Here is a 19147-nt window from a genome sequence, read left to right on the forward strand (position 1 = left end):
TCTTTCAATAAAATCAGAATATAAACAATTTAAAGCTCTAATTCCATGCCAAATCATCATATACTTCCACCACTCATCCATAACAACTTCAAAAATTAGACATGGAATCACAAACTAATGAAATAGTAAGTTGGACCCAATTGTAAAAGTCCAAAAACATAAAAATATCAAGGAGAAAGCAAGAATTAAACTTACATGAAGCTAGAGTATGAAAACCAGCTTGAACCCTCCTCCATGGCTGTTTTTCAGCTGAAGAATATGAAGAGAAATGAAGAGAATTCTAGATATTCCAATTTAGTCCCATTTTTATTTAGCCAATTTGGTCAATTTTCCAATTTTGCCCTTATTTCACCCATTTCCTGATTTTTCTCAGCTATTGTCGCCTAAAATATCTCCTTTGGGCTTATTTTCACTTTAGGTCCTTTCTCATTTGACAATTGAGCTATTTAATCCTTTTAGCAACTTTTACACCTTTTTCAATTTAGTCCTTTTTATTTAATTAACCACCCAAACGTCAAAATTTTCTGACTAAATTTTATTACTACCTCACCAACACTCCATAAATATTTCTAAAAATATTTATGGCTCGATTTATGAAGTTGAGGTCTCGATACCTCATTCTCGACCCAATTTACCTAATTAATTCTTTTAAATCACCAAATTCACTAATTAAAAAATGCTTTTATATTCACATTTGACTCATAGGTATTAATTTATTAAATTTTCAACTCACCCGTCAGATTTAGTGATCTCAAATCTCTATTCCCGATACCACTGAAAATTAAGCTGTTACAAGCTGGGTTTTCTTTGTCCCAGTTTTAAATATCTATGTGTTTCTATTAGAGTACAAGTATCAAACATTCATCAGGGCACCAAATCGAACCTTGTAGCCAAACTCAACTACTACACTGAAAAAAATCTCAAGTATCAAAATGAATCTTGAAGTCAAACTCAGGTACAAAATGATACATTTACCCTTTTAAAAATTATGCTACCGATATATTTTATTAGGAGGATGTCATGTTATGCATGCTACTTCCAATATAGTGGCAGATTGTGAGTTTAAATAGTGATTACAAACTGATAACAATATTTATCACAATTGATTATGATAACATCATAAATTCTAAATCATAGATCCAACCAGATATGCCCAATACACAGTTCAATCATAAGAAATCTACCAAATTATTCATTCTTAAGCTGATATTTCATATCATGGGGTCATAACCTGAAATGCAGCAAGGGAGAAGTACCATCAACATCAAGCCCTCTTCCATTGGAGTATATAACATAATCTCTCACTGTGGTTTCCCTGTATTTTGGTGGATTCCCTTCTGATAACAGTTCCTTGATAGGTCCGTACAGTACCGGGTCCGACTTGAGTGAAGTGCTGAAAAAACATGCCACTGAAACTCTTGGTCCGTCCGAGTTTGCCAGCACTCTATGCTCCACGCTGACGAAAGCATCGTTCGAAATAAGCTGAAAAAATAAGTTGAAAATTCCCAAATATTCACTAGCTTTCAAGACATGAGTGCTTTAAGGAAAATAAAGAGTCGGGGTGACAACGGATTAACCTGTAAAAGATCACCAATGTTAATCACTAAAGCCCCAGGAGAACAAGGCACATCAATCCATTTGTCTTCATGGAGTACTTGGAGACCACCAATATGATCTTGAAGCAGCACAGTGAAGAAATCATTGTCTGCATGCTTACTTGTTCCCAAAGCCAATTCTGGCTTAGGACACCCTGGATAATAGTGGCATAGCATAAGAAGGCCCCTGCCACAGTCCATGTCTTTCAAGTGGTCAGGTTTCAACCCAAGAGCTTGGGACAGCAATTCCAGCAGTAAATTACCCAAATTCATCACTTGTTTCGAGTAATTCACCATTATATCCCTGCAAATGAATTACCTCATTATGGTGATTGCAGACATAACAGATGCTATTCATCACAGTACAGGCCATTTATGCAAACTAAGCAAATGAATAGATGTTGAACCATACCTGCAAACTGGTGGCAAGTCTTCCATTTTTGGAGGATCAGGAGCCATACGGCTGAAAAATGTATCTCTCCAATTGACTGCTAAACTTGTATACAAATCGAAATTGCTGTTATAAACCACTGGTTTCGTAAAATCACGAGTATAATATTGCTTTTTCACTTCAACATCTTGCCCATGAAACCTCCTAACACCATCCTTCATCTCCTCCATGACACTAACTGGAATCCCATGATTGATTACTTGGAAAAAACCCCATTTCCTTGATGCATTTCCAACTTTATCCACCACTTCCTTTCGAGTAATCGGATCATTGTTCACTCCTTCAAGGTCTATGACCGGAATACTGAACTGGGAATCGTTTGAAACTGGGAATTTGTGGAGTTTTTCAGGCGGTTGATGAAATATTCGAGGGACCTTCGTGATTCCACCATCGGCAAGGCCTTTAACTCCAGCTTTTGTGTCATCAAAAGCTTTCAGTTCGCTTGTTCTATCATACTCAGGTGTGTTCACTGTCACCATTTCTTGTTAGACAAGAAAGAGGAGGAACTAGGAAGGAGATTGTTCTTGTTTTCTGTAATGGAAATATTTTTTACCCCTTTTTTAGATTATGAAGTGTTGACTAAATTTTGTTTTTTTATGATAAATATCAACGCCATTATCTTCAGTGACCCCATGAAGAGCATTGTTTAATGCCACACCGCCATTGATATTAATAGCCGTCTCTTTTTGACCTTATTTTTTTTGTAACCTTGTGGTGCAACTTGGCACCAGTTTCCACCTCAAAGTTCTATCCCTGTAGAAATCATGTTCACATTTCTCAGCATCATATTTAGATTGCGGTTGGAGGTATCATGTTTATCGCGATGCATATGTAATGGATGTTACTCTCGTTAATTACAATAAATAGTGACGTACGGTAAAAGCTAAAATCGGAAGCAGCCATTTTTATGAGAAGAAATTCCTGGAACAAAAGTTTCAATGGCCATAGCAGCAAACGGCATATTCAATAGTCAACAATACTTTTGTTTACAAAGAATACATACATACATACATACACGCATACATTTCGAATTCTAGTTATACATGGAAAGACCAATGCTTCATTTTATTGGTGTTTGAGGGAATTGGTTCATATCTTGAAATGCAGCAGTGCAGACTTTCCATCAAGGCCTTTCTGTTGGAAGTGACTCATGTACTCTACCACAGTAGTTTCCCTGTATTTTGGAGGATTATCTTCGGATAACAAATCCTTAATAGGTGCATACAATCTCGGGTTCGGATTAAAATACGTGATGAAAAAGCTCGCCACCGATACTCTAGGTCCAATCGAATTCGCGAGCACCCTATGCTCGACACTTACAAGTCTGTCATTTGATATAAGCTGTAACAAAGAACACGAAAATAAATCTTCACATAGTTTTGAATCTAATTGTTAATTGTTGATAATTGATTGTTTAAAGCACTTGTTTGCACAGGACTTGCCTGTAAAAGATCTCCAATGTTAACTACTAAAGCCTCAGGGACTGGTGGTACATCAATCCATTGATTTCCATAAAGAACTTGGAGACCACCAATATGGTCTTGTAGAAGCACAGTGAGGAAGCAACTGTCGGTGTGCTTGCTTGTCCCAATTGTCAACTCCGGTTGCGGACATGCCGGATAGTAGTGGCAGAGATGACCGAGACCCTTTGCACAATCTATCTTCACCAGATGATCAGGGTTCAACCCCAGAGCTTCTGAAATTAACTCAAACAGCAAACGACCCAAATTCATCATCCGGTCCGTGTACTCCACCATCATATCCCTATATACCAAATTCACACAGGTGAGTAACAGTTCACCATTGCAGGGTTTATATATGTGTAGATATATGTAAATACCTGAATGGTTCAGGCAATTCTTCAGGCTTAGGAGGATCAGGAGCAATGTCAAAATAAACAGTGTCTCTCCAGTTAGCTGCTGGGGCAGTATGGAGATCGAAATTGCAATTATAGACCACTTTTTTTGAAGTATCGCGAGTGTAGAACTGTTTTTTGAGCTCATTATCTAGCTCGTAAAATCGACGTACACGAACCTTCATCTCCTCCAGAACACTCAGTGGAATTCCATGGTTAATGATTTGGAAAAAGCCCCATTCTTGTGATGCATTAAGTACTTGTTTAACAATCTCCGTGTGAGTACTGGGATCCTCCTTTACTCCTTGAAGATCTATAACAGGGATGCTAAACTGGGTGGCACTTGGAACATAGCTTTCCCCGACGATATCCAGTGGCTGGTGGAATATTCGGGGAACCTCCGAAATCCCGGAATCTACGAGCCCTTTGACGCCGGTTTTCGTCTCGTCGAAAGCCTTGATTTCGCTAGCTCGATCGTATTTAAGCTCGAATTGTGTCTGAACTTCACCAGCATCGACTGCCACCATTTTTGTTTTTTGTTTTTGAAGGTAACCTCTTTGCAGAGAGAAGAAAAAAAACTCTTGGTGAAAGTCAAATAAAGGATTAGCACTAAATAGAGGGAGGAAAACAAAGATAACAACAAAAATAGAGATGACGATCAGTGAGTGCAGATTGAAAGAAAGATATCTACAAAGATTGAATCCTGCTTTTTAGATACTAACAAAGACTCATATGGCATGTTATAAAATGACATTCCTATGGTTTGTAGTGCTGTGTTATGCTTTCCATATCGTGACATAAATTTCAAGGATACGTAGCGGAAGAGAAAACAAAATTGACGTTTTGAACCCAAAGATAATCTTTTTTAATTCAGACGGCTCTTCTTTTCGTGAGTAGAAAAGGCTCCCCATTCTATGCTTTAAATAGTTTTACTCAAATGATCTCACAACGGACTTTAAATTCCACTTAAGAAAAATCCATTTCACCTTTTAGAAATTAAAAAAGCTGGCACCATCAAGAACATAGCCACCTTGTTGTTCAAGGTTGAGTAATGATTAATCTTTTCTCCTTTTTTAGAAAATAAAAATAGTTAACGATGCCCCAAGACAAGTAACATTCACCTCAAAATAACCATTGTTGATATAAGAAATACGATAGGGCGTTAGCTCTTCACAGTTCACACCCAATGGATGGAAAGTGAACTAGAATGAGAGGAGAAGAAACGTCCCGTGTTGCCCATATATATTGGTTTCGGACTTCCAAAAATTTATATGACCTACTAAAGTCTTGTCCCACATTATTATGTTTGAAGAATGGATGTGTAATGTGCTTGCCCGTGTTAGGCATGTAGTTTCCTCGGTTCGAGCTTGTAAGGCCTTGCGCTTGCAAGATCTTTAGGTCACGGGTGTCTTACCTTGCGAGCTGAGGAACAAAAAGTCCAAGACTATTCACTACTTTAAATGTTCACACTAAGGGTGCATTTGGAAAGACAGTGGCTGCACCAAAACACACCTAAATTGACCGAAACTTTTCTCGCATCTTACCGGAACATCAGATGTGATAAAGATCCTAGATCTTAAACCGCAACAGAGAACCATTTTCGTGTTCTAGATTCTCAGCTGAATCCATGGCAAGTGATTCAGGGCTTTATCTAGCATTAAAAAACAAAATGTCCTATGAAGATGACTAGCACAATGCATTCAATTAAAACCAAAAGATGCAACAGATTTAAAAGTAATATTATCAAACCCTTTCTGAAAATTAAATAACAACGAGCTTAACTTCGTAATTAATAATATCAAGCCATTCCGAGTAATATATGCCCCTTTTCCCTAGTCTTTAAGAAACAAAGCCATGATACAAAGCATAAATAAAGATAGATATGGATTCACTGAAGTAGACGGATATCGAACAAAAATCCTAGATGTTCCTCTTCAAAATGTTTTTGTTTTTGGAGCCTTTTTCTTGTGTTGTCTCCTAGGCATCGAGTTCTTCATGCCAATAAAGAAGAATAAGGCCCCTAACAGAGCCAAGTTCTGAGAACGAAAATTAGTTAGAAAAATACATCGGAACAAGACATGTACAGTTGGAAGGAAGAGACAAAACATCTATCAATGCAAAATAAATGCTATCATGTACTAACCTGTGTGAATTTTGTGAAAAGTATACCGAATTCCTTCTTTTCTGTGTCATAGTTGTAGAAGTCGTACAATATGGGAGTAACGATAAGCTGATGCAGAACCTACATGATTAGAATAGTGTAATACATCAGTTGACTTAGCTGATAATTGAACTATTAACTCGGAATAATACAGAAGTTCATAAAACAAACCAGAAGATAAGCTCCGATACTGCTGTCGAATGTAAATAAGATACCCCCAACACCTTTAAAGGCCACAGCAGCAGCAACTAGATACTTAATCTGTAAATAACAGCTCCATGAATATGACATAAGTAAAAACATGATATATAAATGCATTTATCTCGATGGCGAAATAAAGCTAATCTTACATCGAATTCCGGCACTTGCACCCCTGTATGAGATGTCACAGTCTTTGAGAAGACATTGAATTTCGGCTTCAATGCCTTTGCTGCTGGCCCTCCATCAACATCAAATTCATTGAACCTATACACATGAACACATAATGTAAGAGTAGAAACACATAATAAAACGGCTCGAGGCACTTTTGCGGTTTAGCACGATGCCTAAGCATGCCTTACAGCACAGCTTCAAGCGAAACATCACGGACCAACCACTTGAGCTTAAATGCTGTGGCGCGTACTCCTAACACTCTCTTTGATTTGGATGAATATGGAGCAACCCACTTTGAGCTAAATTTAACGTAATTATAAGATCTAAAACTTCAAATTTAATATCTTATAGAACATCATTCAGCACCCCCTAAACCCTAAAACCCTTAAACATCTAAGCAATCTAACACGAATTTCAACCTTTTTGTATAAACAAAATTACCCTTAATGACACCTTAATTAGCACTATTTTTTTTACCAACAAAGCTAGCAACTTTACTATAAAAAACATCTATTAACATAAAACCCTTACAATCACCAATCTTTTCAAAAAAAAAAAGATCATATCATTAATTAAACAGCTCTGAGTTTCAAATCTCAATTAAAATCCAAACTACCCCTCTGTTTCTTTTTCTCGAGAACCAAACAGTACTCGTTAGAAAACACAAAAAGCAAAGGAAGTGTAGATCTGAAATGAAGCTTACTCTTGCCAAGCAGAGAGGAGAAATACTGAAGCGAAAAGAACTCTTCCCACGAAAGAAACAAACCCCATTTTTTTCGATTAAAAACCTTCAAATTCAACGAAAAACAATCGAAAAAAAGGGGGGTGGTTTTGAGGAACAAAAGAAACTACTGTCTGAAAACGAGACAAGACTTGAGAGATACAAAGCGCCGTGGTCAATCAGGAAATGACTAAATTGGACGGATTGGTTCGGGATCGGGTTTTGACAGGTTTTTTGGATTCGGATCTATCCTATTCTGATTGCTGTTGACTCGGGTTTTCGGGTTAAGAAATATAGCAAAGACTTTAAACTAATAAAATATAGAATTTGGGTATGAAGATAGATTCACAAATGGGAGTGATGGCAAATACAAAGGATTGAAATGTGTCATATCAATGCCTGGCAAATGGAATAGCATGGTCGATGGGCTTGCTTTTGTTTGAAGCAGCTTGTCCATCCATGCTTGTTGCATTCAAACAATACAAATTTGTGTAGCACACTATATAGTATTACAATGTGTATCCCACATTGAGTGGAGATCCTATGGGGCACGAAAGAGGTCGTCTATATATAAGCATAGAAACCCAAGTGGTAAACTTAAAAGGGTCGGTTGGCTAAATATGCCACGCCCACCCTCGTCTGGTGGGTGCTGTATGGCTATCAAGACATATGGCCGACAAAATTTGTGGAAACCAATAGGGTTGGCTCGCTCGGCCGACCCTCCATTTTTATTCTTAAATCATTTCGACTATGTGGATCAAAGTTTAGGAGTTGCAATAGCTTTGGAAGCGATTCCCAGTATGTCGCAAAGTTCAGAATACAATCCTTTCCTAATTTCAACATAAAATTCACCATGCCAATTCCTTTTGGCCAAATCGTCGGCCATTTCTATCCCGGAATTTGTAACTTCTTCCTCGCCGTCGTAAACGGCTTCCACTATACCCATTTTCAGTGCTTCTTCTCCTTTTATCTTCAACCCGCGCAGTAATAGATCGCGCCGAGCCGAGCCCCAAATTTTTGCCCTAAACAAAGCCATGAAGGGCTCAGGGATCTTGATCCCTAAATCCAAATCAATCATGTAGAGTACACTTCTATGACGTCTCATGAGCACGTAGTCATGACAAAGGGCGAGCACTACGCCGCCAGCGGCTGCGTGACCATTGACGGCGGCGATGGTGGGCATGGGGAGGGAGATGAAGGCTAGGACGAGCTGCTTGAGGTAGTCGAGTAAAAGGTTGAAGCGTTGTTGGGTTTCTTCATCGGATCCTGCAGCGTTGACCCAATCGAGGTCGAAGCCATTGCAGAAGAACTTGCCATGCGACACAGTGACGAGAGCTGAACCACGGGTTGACTCAGTCTTGGCTCGTGAAAGTGCTGAAATGATGGAGCTGAACAGGTTGGGGTTGAGCCGGTGCTCGCCGTTTTGGCCGGTGAGGATGAGTATGAAAAGGTTTCCACGTTTTTCTAAGGAACACATGCTGGATTGGCACTTAAAATTGTAAAGCTACAAAAGCTGGCGCTAATTGCAACAAATGATGAACTGATCCAAATTAAATCCAAGATTAAAAGGCTTGTAAGACTATTCTATTGAAGATCTAGCCTGATCTTCAACATAATTAAAGTTGGGTGCTCGGAAGTAACATGTTTGACTTTAAAATTCTCGAGTTTTGTGTCCTTTAAAAACATAAAATTACACAAATAATCACTGAACTTTTATTAAATTACATTTTCGTTATTTATTGTTTTTTACAAAATAGTCAACCATTAGCTAATGTTTGACTTTATTTTAAATGTAATTTTATCCTTTTAGGGTCTTTGGATATTACCGATTAATTAGATAAAAGTGTAATTGTTAGACTAGTAATTATATTTACACTCTTTTATAATTATAAAGAGTTATAATTCTCTATACGGGTTTGGTGAAAAAATTCCTTATACCATGTTTGATAATACAAATTGTAATTACAATTACATATGGTTACATAATTTATATATTTTTAAAAAATTAATTACCGTACAAATTATCAGTACAATAAAAAAATTTATATTAGGTTAAGAAAGTAGTCGATAATACAATTATTAATAAAAGATAATAAGAAAATAAAATAAACATCATATACAATACAATTCTATTGTATTTGATTATTCCTTGTTTTATATTTAACATATACCCCTTATTATCGCCTCTGTTGGTCCTTGATCGAGTTTTGAATTTGAAGTTGTATTATTCAGATTATCGAATCTATTTTATATACTCTTCAAAGTATGAATCGCCTCAATTTCGCCTATCAATGAAGTTATAAAGTATGCAATATATTAATACATTTCAACCTTATTTTTATGCTATACAAAAGTGATGTTATTAATATAAGATTTTTTAGAACAACAAATGTACTTTCAAATATTTATACCCATCATAATATTTAGATTCACGATGCAAAATAATCTATAATATTAATAATAAATTTTGGACAACAATTCAGATAAGATTACAACACTTTATGGGGATGTCCTTGTTACTCATTTTCTTTTATTATAATTATTTATATATAAATGAAAATTTCTCATTGAAAAGAGAAAACCTATGCTAGTAACCATTTGAAGTTAATATAGGTTCAATAATGGTGTAAATCAAATTATCAAATTGTGATGAATCTCAATTATGAAAATTTGTAAAGCAAATTCAAAACAAAATGATATAACTTAAATCTAAAATAATAGTAATAATAACATCATCTAAAATCAAATATTTATAAGTTTCATTAAAATTAAATAAAGGATTATTATCTTATACATTATTACTAGAGTAAAAAAAAATCTCTAGATGCGAGTTTAAATTAGTGTCATTTGTTTTGAAATTGTAATAATAATATTTTGATTTGTATGGAGCGAGGTTAAAATTTTTATCAAACACATGTTTAGCATGTGTTTAAATCGAGGTTATTCTCCTTCCACTACTCCAATATTGCATAAAAAATAAAATAAATATAAAATAATTAAAAATGATACTTCGCATCATCCTAGATTTGTTTGTGGAATTAAAAAACTGCACGACCAGTATGCTAAATACTCACCTAAATTAAATATGAATAATTATTTTATATACGATTAATAAATTTTTTAGACTCCGAGAGTAATATTAAAAAGATGACATGTTTCCCAATTTTTTAAAATATGGGTTTTATTTTTCTTTACTATACTTTTTGGTCATGTATAGCTTTTTCAACAAATATTTTTAAAATTGGATTAGTGGTCTAATCGATTAGGCTACCAATTTATCGGTTCAACGAGTTTGACTAGTTTAACCAGTCTGATTAAAAATTAAAAAAATAAAAGAATCCAATTCAACAGATTCAACTAATTTTTTATCCAGGTTAATCGGTTCATACATATTTTCACATCAACCAGTTCAAAACCTCTTTTTAAACTGATATCCCAATTAATTCTTAATTCATCTGATCCAATCAAATTTAATCAACATTACTTTTAAAAACTACTTGTAAAATTTAAAAGTTCCACAAACAAATATATAAACTAATTTTTTCATAAAATACTCCAAGAAAAATTCAAATCGAAATATAAAAAAGAAATTCTAAAAGTGAATATGATGAAATAATCTTAAGGAACTTGCCTTCCACACCGTCACGAAGTGGCTACGCCAAGAGGCTTTGGCCCACACTAGTAATCGCATTTGATCATGTGGTCATTGGGGGCACTCTCTCTTCACCTATATGGCTAAAGGTGAACCGCCCTCCAAACCACCACTTCCTTCCCTTGTTAATTTTATGCACTAACATGTTAATCAAAGTTTTGGGGTTCCAATCGCTATGGAAGCTATTCCCAGCATGCCACAAAATTCAGAATACAACCCTTTTCTAATTTCAGCGTAAACTTCACCATCCCATTTCCTTCTGGCCAAATCATTCCGGCATTTATAACCCCTTCCTCGCCATCGTAAACGGCGTCCACTATCCCCATTTTCAGCAACTTCTCTCCCTTTATCTTCAACCCACGCAACACCAAATCACGTAGCGCCCACCCCGAAGTTTTGGCCCTGAAAAATGCCATGTAGAGTTCAGGAATCTTAAGCCCCATTTCCAAATCGTTCACGTAAAGCACACCTCTGCCACGTCTCATGACCACGTAGTCATGACAGAGGGGGATTACCACGCCGGCAGCAGCAGCGTGACCATTGACGGCGGCGACAGTTGGCATGGGGAGGGAGATGAAGGCTTGGACGAGCTGCGTGAGGCAGTCGAGCAAGTAATCGAAGCGTTGTTGGGCTTCTTGTTTGGAACCGGTGGCATTGACCCAATCTAGGTCGAAGCCATTACAGAAGAACTTGCCATGCGACACAGTGACCAGAGCTGAACCACGGGTTGACGCAGCCTTGGCTTGTGAAAGTGCTGAGATGATGGAGCTCAAGACCTCGGGGTTGAGCCTGTGTTCGACGTTTTGGCCAGTGAGGGTGAGGATGAGAAGGTTTCCACGTTTCTCTAAGGAGCACATTTTGGATTGGTACAAAAATGGTAAGCTTATAATCAATATGATTAAGGGTAAAAAAATATGATTGTGGCACATTTTCGAAAATCTAGATTATATTAGATTTTATTCAATATGGACCAGACACGTGTTAATAGAAAATAAAAATAGGGGCTTAAAAAATAAGAATAATATTTTAACACATAACTATCACTCAATTATGCTAATAAAAATTAAACAACTATTAGATAGTATAAAATTGTAATTTCATGTTATTTTTATTTTTTAATACGAAAATAATAAATTAGATTGGCTTTCATTAATAGACATAAGCATGATATTTTCAAGATATATTAATTACTGTCGTGATTAAGTCAATTACTTGGAGGAAAAAGGAAGGATCATTTCCTTATTTTTCATTTAAATTAAAGGCTACCTTCTCGTTGCTTTTAAAAGATGCCAAAAAATTACTTTTGAAAAATTTGATTTAATATTTAAATATTTAGTATTGCTGTCAAAAATAATTTTAAAAATAAAATATTCATTTTAAACCAAATATTGTAAAGTAAAAATATATGTTTAATTAATATTTAAATTAATTAATATTATGATATTTTAGTAAAAATATAAAAATAAATTATTGAAATTTATTATTAATATTTTGATATATAAAATATAAATTTTAAATATTTTAAGCAATTAATATTAATTATTTGTAAATATTATATAAAATACATTGAATTATAAATGAGGGTTAAAAATGTCATTTCACTCAAAAGTTAAAAAAAGAAAAATACGTTTGGGTTTAAAAGCACGTTTGACTTCAAAAGATATTTGTGTAGTATTATTTTTGCACTTGAACCACTTTTAACTCCAAAAATATTTTTGAAAAGCATTGAGAAACGATGCCCAAAGTCTATCTATAGAATTGACATAAAGATAAATTTAATCATCGTTTAACTCTTTTTTCAATTCTGTTATTATTCTTTTTAATTAAATTTAATAATTAACTTTTAAAAGAATTAAAACGCTTTATTTTAATAAAATATTAATTAAAATAATAATTTTTGAACAATGTTGGCTTGACAACCCAATAATCCGCATGTACTTCATATTAACATAGTACTATTTGTTTTATATGTTACATTAACAAATATTTTAAAAATTATAAAAATATAATATTTAAAATTTTAAAAATAATAATTAGCATGAAATACATGTAGATTACTATTGTCATGTTTACAAATTTAACGTTTTAGTCAATTTTGTTTAAAAATTTAAACTTTTTTGAAAAATTAATGGTTAAATTTAAATCTTTTAAAAAGGTTATGGTCAAATTTAGTTAAAAACGAATAAAATTAAATTAATAAAAGGTATAAAATGAATAAAATTAAATTAATAAAAGGTATAAACCTCATTATACTTTTCATATTTTAATTTTTATTGAGAATTAGTAAAATTTAGCCAAGTATTAATTTTTTTAAGGTTCAAAGAGAATCTTAATTTTCTTCATTTATACTGGAATTTAAGTAATTCAAAAATCAAAATAGAAGTATAAATATTGGGGTTCCATATCACATATCATCAGTAAATTAATAAATAATTTTAAAACTAATTAAAGATAAATATAATCTTAAAATTATTTATAAGTTGATTGATTGCTAACATGACAATTGACATAAAAGTGAGGAATGGACATTGAAAAAAACCTTTTAGTTTGAATTACGTTTTGAGCATTGATGTACCTACTATTGGTGGAACAATAAAATTTAGTTTACAAGCGTTTAAAAAAATAATTTCCTTTTAACTTCTGATGGAACAATATATAAATAAAATTAAGAGAGTTTACAAAATAAATTCAAAATACAATTGAGTCGAAAAAATAAAAGAGAGAATCGACAAATGATATTTGTTAACGTAATTTAGATTCTCTTATTTTAAATCTACAGAGTTTCGATTAAAAAATAATTTTATTCACCAATTATCTAAATCACCTATTGGCTTAAGTTAAATTTACTTTTACACAAAAAATTAATTGCAACTATCGACCCCAATTATACAAATCCCAACACAAGGGCGTGTCAGAGACACCCCACACGAAAGAAGAATAGCGTTAATCAATAGTCTATTTGTAGGCTCCCCAATGTGATTAACAACAGTATATTGATGGGATTTAAACTTATATTTAATAGTTAAAATTATCTTGTTAATTATCCCTGAGTATTTATCAAGTAAAATTTTTATAAATCTATCTTTCAATAGTTCTAAAACATTCTCTTAAATAAATATGATATTTATCTCTACAAAATAACATTTTATTCACCAAGAAATAAAAAACTTTCAAACTTATCAAATTATCTCAAAGTATTCTATTGAGAAACATAATATCCAAATCGATCAATACTTTTATTTTGTCAAATATTTTAGATTCAAAAAATCAAATTCAACTTAATTGAAACCTGTACAAGACCCAACTCGATGACTAAACAATAAAATAAGTTAATTACAACAGAACATGGAAGGGGCAGCAACAACTTCCCCACAGGCATTATTGTTAAATTGTATGAATCCACGAATGAACACACAATATATGCATTGCAATAATTATGACATTTAATAAACATTATATTCCTCCTCCTCCTTCTTCTTCTTCTCCTCCTCCTCCTTCTTCTTCTTCTTCACTGTACAATTTTCCAATAAATCAGATTAATACATAGAAATGTCCATGAGCTTGATAAATAGATAAGAACTTCATAATTTTTTTTAAAAAAAAACAATATTTTATAGGGAAGGAATAAAGGAGAAAAATAGGTTATAGGAAAGTTTTCAATCGTAAGTATTTGAAAGGATCATATTAAATTAGAAAAGCAAAAAATATTGGAATGAGAAATTAGCAAAGGATTGTACCAAGATTATGCAAGACGAGCCCTCGGTGGTCTCTGGAACGATTTCATATGTTTCAGTTTTATGACGTGCAGTTTTTTTGCTACGAAGGTAAGCAGGCTTTACACAGTCCCAATGCACAATATAATCACATGAAGAATCTGCACATTCAAGAACCAAATCTCGACATGGTTGACCACATTTGTGGCATCTAGGACCAGAAAAAATCTTCCTTAAAAAAGTTAGAGGATGTGGGTGATCCTCTAATTCATTGTAAATGCTTCCTGGTTTGATAAATGGATACTTTCCAAGAGCACAATATGGATGAGCAGAAATATCACAAGTTGCACAATGATAAAAACAATGACTTGGGTCTCTTTTTTCTTCACAAATGTCACAGAACTGATATTCTGAGTACTCATTACCCTCTTTGTAAGTGAGTGCAAGTTGATGTTTGTCAAACTTGTGCCAAGCTGTGAGTGGTAGTCTTAAACATTTGATATGTAAATTGAAAGAGCATTGCTTACATTTGTAGAGACCACGTACTTTAACATTGCAAGCATCGCACCGCCCTTCATGTTTACGATCAAAGAAAAGTGGGTGCTTATGCCCTTGATGCTTGATTCTGTAGTCCCTTGTTGCACAATAAAGGCAATAATGAACATCACATTTCTTGCACATATAGGAAAAGCCGTTGCACTCACTTTGACAAAGGCCACATCTGAATATGTAGCCCACAAGAAGGATGAGGAACCTTTGACATATATGAAACCACAACTGTTGCTGCTTAAGCGATTTAGCACAAGATTTGTGGAGAAGGAAATCACATTGTGAGCAATAATAAAATGGATTCGAGATGGGTAGCACACACCCATCACAATATTTATCCATGAGACTGGCCCCATCACAATGTCCCTCAATGAGGTTTTTGCTTAATATTAGATTATGTTCATGGCCGAAATGTTTTATTTTTGTCATTTCTCCGTCTTCATTTTTCTCAATGACACAATCGATGGGGTTAGCAGACATTTTGGGAACTATTGCCAACTTCCCATCTATATCTTTTGGCTCAACTTCCTTGTACCAACCCTTTTTCTCTAAAGCACATTTCACATGGACGACAAACTTGCAATTGAAGCAAGAGTAACTCCCATACTTTATATTCACCTTATCATCACAAATTCTACAATCACAATCCTTAAATTGATGATCTTGAAGAAAATATTTGTGAAAAATTGGGTGTTTATGTCGTGGGATTCTGATTATGGGTGGTAGGGAAATGCATTTTTTATGGACTAAAAGGTTGCATGTAGAACATATATAGGAAACAAAGTTTCCCTCAAGACCACATGCATCACAAATGAACGAGGCTTGTCTCCAAAACAAAGAGAAAGGGTGCTCATGAATTTTTTCTTTAATGGTGAGAGGTGGTGAAGCACACTCTAAATGAAGGCCGAAGTTGCAAGATGAACAATGATAAAAATTATTTTGTTGGGTTTCTTCGCATGTCATAAAAGAAGGATTTTTTCTACATGCGTGGCAAGAGCCTCCCCTTTTGACAGGTAGAAAAAGAGGATGGTTACGGTGGCATGGGAGATTGAGTATAGGAGGAAACTCTGCGCATTTGATATGAACGGAAAATCTACAAGGTGAACAAGAATAGACAATTCCCATTCCAGATGGCTCTTGGAGACATATTTTGCAAGAGAAATGATCAACATTAAACTGCAAAATCAAAGGATGCCTCTTGTGAATAGGGTACTTGATTTCATGAGGCAATTCAACACATTTCTTATGTAGGTTGAACCCACAATCAAGAGAGAAGTACATAGATTCTAATAATGGCTCCCAACACATAAAACAGTAAAGCTTTTCAAGTTCCTTATTATCATCTTCAGTGAAGAGCAATGGAACTTTGACAGTTATGTGTTTAAGCTCTTCAAGTTTCTTTTCAGCCATGTTAAGGGAAAATAAAGCACATTTGATATGAAAGTCTAATTTACAAGAACAATGATAAACAGACTTCTCACAAGTTTTGCCGCAAAAATTGCAAAAGCATCTCTTGTATTTTGGCTTCGGTAAGAGAACCAGAGGGTGATTACGATGAAAAGGGTGATCAATCTTCGAAGGTGCCTCAGCACATTTCTTGTGGAGGTAAAACTCGCATTCCATGAAACTAAAGCTTGAACCGAACACCATCTCCCCGCACCTTAAGCAAATAGCTTCTTTAGTTTCATCACTCAACACATCTTTGAACTCCACCGGATGTTGGTGCCCAAAGTGTTGTGATCCAATCTCCATATCCATCTCTCCCTTTCTCTCACTTTTTTTTTTCTAATGTTTTTAATTTTTTGAAGTATGTGGTTAAGGAAACAAAATCATGCATTTGGGGAGGTTTAATCTATGGTTTTATAGTTTTATTTGTGCTAGTTATTCTTGCCAATTTTTGAAGCTAACAAGAAGTTGTTTAGAGAAGGAATTCTTTATAAACTTTTTTTTTTCCTATCAAAACTTTTCTTTTAATTTTTGAAATATTAGTTTTTACACTTATATTTTCAAATAATTGAAAGCTTCATTAATTATCTGTTTTCATTTTTATAATGATCCCAATCCAAGAAAGGAATAGAATTGCTTGAGATCGAACCTGATCTCTTATACTTACAACATATATAATACTCTTACTAATATCTCAATCTCTTTATAAACGTAAAGATATAAATATATATTTATAAATATACACATGTATTCATGTATTATAATAGTAATATTGAAGTTTACAAACACAAAGATCGAATTATGAACGTCGTGTCAATCAACTTAAAACCCAAACAAGTTTACCACTAAACCAGTGATGTAATTAACAATTTATCGACATTAATCATATTATGCCTGTAAAATATATACAAATGTAATAACGTAGACCCTTCTAGATGTATTAGAAGTATATATTAACATTTAATTTTTCAAATATCAAATAAATATGTCCAAGAAAAAGCAAATATATATATATATATATATATATATATATATATTTAGTATAATAATGATTCAAATCTAGACTATTTAAGGTAGATGAACACTCGACCAATAAATCACAACTTAATATTTATAAAAATATACATTATTATTATAATTAAGCTATTTTAATCAAGATATTTCATTTTGCATCAAATAATAAAAAAATGACTATAAGAATTAAGTGAAACAAAAATAAAATAAAATAAAATTGGGCAAAATCTTGTAAAATATTTCCTTAATTTATTCATCTTATAAAGTAGTCTAAATTTAGAGTGATTCTATCAATTTGAGTAAATATAAAGAAATGCCATTCTTACAACAAATGACATTCTTCCCACTAAAAGGAGGTTAATTAAATTACAAGTTTAGGATCATATAATAAGAAAATAAAAAAATAAAATGCAAATTACTTGATATATGATTTAAGAGAGAGATTCATCTATAATCTTACACTTAAATTGATATTACACTTGTCGAAACCATTTTTTTGAAAACGGGAATCGACTTTGTTTGGAAACAAAAATTAAAACGAGAGTCGCCACCGATCTTTATTTGGTGTGATCGGATCACCTTTGTTTTAATAAAACAATTTTAGTTTACTAAAACGGCATTTTGGTCTACGAATTCCAAGAGAACAAGTTCGGGAGTCGGTTACGTGCGAGGAAGGATTAGCGCCCCCGACACGCCCAAAAATTGGTACCGAATTGATTAGTTAGTGTCTTAATGTCGAAAATCAAAAATCGGGAATGAATTTGAAATATGATCTTTTCTATCAATATCGATTTTAAAAATTTTGAATTAGCTCAAAACAATTTGTTTAAAGATTTCCTTATCTCGAGATATCGGAGCATCACATCCCGTAAGTTAGGACACAATACCATGAATTCTCGAGCATAGGTGTATCTTTAATTTTAATTAGAATTTCGTGTATTTTAAAATTCAAAAGGATACTTTGCCATTTAGAACCAATGAGAAAATCGAAACCCCGTAAGTTAGGGCACAATTTCTCGATGTTCTAAAACGCGAAACATTGCCTTATTTTGAAATTTTTGTTTTTAAGTAGTAGCGAATATGGCATTTGAACGACGTACATTATTTGTTTAGAATAAAAAAAATCAAGCGATCCAAGTCGGGCAAGTATGTTGGGTTAATGTATGATATGATTTAAACTAGATAAAACAAAAAAATATAACATAGAGTACGTAATAACAACACAAATACAATATTATACAAGCAAATGGCAATAACGAAAATACGAATAAACTAATTATACCATACACAATGGCAATAATCACATAACATATGTAACTTGAATACTAATCATTAATAATCAAAGACAAGTGAATTAAAAATATTATAACGCAAATTAAAATGACTAAAATGTAAAACAAATTTTAAAATAATAAGAAATGAATTTAAAATAAATAATGAGAAAAAAATTTAATCAACAATGTACAAAACAATTTAAAAATAGAATATATGTACATATATATAGTAGGTAAGGAATATAAAATAAATAATACATATAAAATAGACCAATATAAAACATATGCATAAAATAAATAACATTAAAATAAATAATAAGAATTTAAACAAACAATACATTAAA

At 33.3% G+C, this 19147-nt stretch overlaps 6 protein-coding genes, 1 long non-coding RNA gene and 1 other non-coding gene across 8 annotated transcripts; 1 reads left to right on the forward strand and 7 right to left on the reverse strand.

Moving 5' to 3' along the window:
- Positions 1-977: 977 nt before the first annotated feature.
- Positions 978-2803, reverse strand: LOC108476051 (1-aminocyclopropane-1-carboxylate oxidase homolog 1-like). Its single transcript, XM_017778118.2, has 3 exons — positions 2008-2803; positions 1578-1899; positions 978-1482 (listed from the first exon to the last, which is right to left on the reverse strand). The coding sequence occupies exons 1-3, from the start codon at positions 2523-2525 to the stop codon at positions 1225-1227; spliced, it is 1098 nt and encodes a 365-aa protein (XP_017633607.1). The 5' UTR covers positions 2526-2803; the 3' UTR covers positions 978-1224.
- Positions 2804-2979: 176 nt separating this feature from the next.
- On the reverse strand, positions 2980-4800 carry LOC108476050 (1-aminocyclopropane-1-carboxylate oxidase homolog 1-like). The gene is made up of 3 exons (XM_017778117.2): positions 3887-4800; positions 3489-3810; positions 2980-3387 (listed from the first exon to the last, which is right to left on the reverse strand). The coding sequence occupies exons 1-3, from the start codon at positions 4426-4428 to the stop codon at positions 3136-3138; spliced, it is 1116 nt and encodes a 371-aa protein (XP_017633606.1). The 5' UTR covers positions 4429-4800; the 3' UTR covers positions 2980-3135.
- An 828-nt stretch (positions 4801-5628) lies between these two features.
- LOC108476053 (uncharacterized) lies at positions 5629-7693 on the reverse strand. Its single transcript, XM_017778120.2, has 5 exons — positions 7138-7693; positions 6413-6527; positions 6234-6323; positions 6045-6143; positions 5629-5937 (listed from the first exon to the last, which is right to left on the reverse strand). Exons 1-5 carry the CDS (start codon positions 7203-7205, stop codon positions 5836-5838), a joined length of 474 nt encoding a protein of 157 aa, XP_017633609.1. The 5' UTR covers positions 7206-7693; the 3' UTR covers positions 5629-5835.
- LOC108476052 (enoyl-CoA delta isomerase 2, peroxisomal-like) lies at positions 7255-9069 on the reverse strand. The gene has a single exon (XM_017778119.2). The coding sequence runs from the start codon at positions 8630-8632 to the stop codon at positions 7913-7915; it is 720 nt and encodes a 239-aa protein (XP_017633608.1). The 5' UTR covers positions 8633-9069; the 3' UTR covers positions 7255-7912.
- On the forward strand, positions 7754-7880 carry LOC128290907 (U11 spliceosomal RNA). The gene has a single exon (XR_008280685.1). It is a non-coding gene; the product is annotated as a U11 spliceosomal RNA (small nuclear RNA).
- A 1920-nt stretch (positions 9070-10989) lies between the features above and the next one.
- Positions 10990-11664, reverse strand: LOC108475222 (enoyl-CoA delta isomerase 2, peroxisomal-like). Its single transcript, XM_017777203.1, has one exon. It carries the CDS (start codon positions 11662-11664, stop codon positions 10990-10992), a length of 675 nt encoding a protein of 224 aa, XP_017632692.1.
- Positions 11665-13983: 2319 nt separating this feature from the next.
- Positions 13984-14840, reverse strand: LOC128290287 (uncharacterized). Its single transcript, XR_008279988.1, has 2 exons — positions 14545-14840; positions 13984-14318 (listed from the first exon to the last, which is right to left on the reverse strand). It is a non-coding gene; the product is annotated as an uncharacterized LOC128290287 (long non-coding RNA).
- A 61-nt stretch (positions 14841-14901) lies between these two features.
- Positions 14902-16994, reverse strand: LOC108475221 (uncharacterized; the record flags this gene model as incomplete). Its single annotated transcript, XM_017777202.2, has 1 exon — positions 14902-16994. A coding segment is annotated over exon 1 (1926 nt), but the record flags the coding sequence as incomplete, so codon positions are not given.
- Positions 16995-19147: the final 2153 nt, after the last annotated feature.

The sequence above is a fragment of the Gossypium arboreum genome, chromosome 3, assembly GCF_025698485.1.
Source record: "Gossypium arboreum isolate Shixiya-1 chromosome 3, ASM2569848v2, whole genome shotgun sequence".
Lineage (NCBI taxonomy): Eukaryota > Viridiplantae > Streptophyta > Magnoliopsida > Malvales > Malvaceae > Gossypium > Gossypium arboreum.

Coding starts and splice junctions, on each gene's coding strand:
- LOC108476053 (XM_017778120.2), bottom strand. CDS start 7,205: ATGGGGTTTGTTTCTTTCGTGGGAAGAGTTCTTTTCGCTTCAGTATTT. Junction 6,324..6,412: donor TGCAAGTGCCGGAATTCGAT/GTAAGATTAGCT, acceptor TGTTATTTACAG/ATTAAGTATCTAGTTGCTGC. Junction 6,144..6,233: donor GTATCGGAGCTTATCTTCTG/GTTTGTTTTATG, acceptor CTAATCATGTAG/GTTCTGCATCAGCTTATCGT.
- LOC108476051 (XM_017778118.2), bottom strand. CDS start 2,525: ATGGTGACAGTGAACACACCTGAGTATGATAGAACAAGCGAACTGAAA. Junction 1,900..2,007: donor GACTTGCCACCAGTTTGCAG/GTATGGTTCAAC, acceptor ATTCATTTGCAG/GGATATAATGGTGAATTACT. Junction 1,483..1,577: donor ACATTGGTGATCTTTTACAG/GTTAATCCGTTG, acceptor TTATTTTTTCAG/CTTATTTCGAACGATGCTTT.
- LOC108476050 (XM_017778117.2), bottom strand. CDS start 4,428: ATGGTGGCAGTCGATGCTGGTGAAGTTCAGACACAATTCGAGCTTAAA. Junction 3,811..3,886: donor GAATTGCCTGAACCATTCAG/GTATTTACATAT, acceptor TTTGGTATATAG/GGATATGATGGTGGAGTACA. Junction 3,388..3,488: donor ACATTGGAGATCTTTTACAG/GCAAGTCCTGTG, acceptor TCTTTGTTACAG/CTTATATCAAATGACAGACT.
- LOC108476052 (XM_017778119.2), bottom strand. CDS start 8,632: ATGTGTTCCTTAGAAAAACGTGGAAACCTTTTCATACTCATCCTCACC.
- LOC108475222 (XM_017777203.1), bottom strand. CDS start 11,664: ATGTGCTCCTTAGAGAAACGTGGAAACCTTCTCATCCTCACCCTCACT.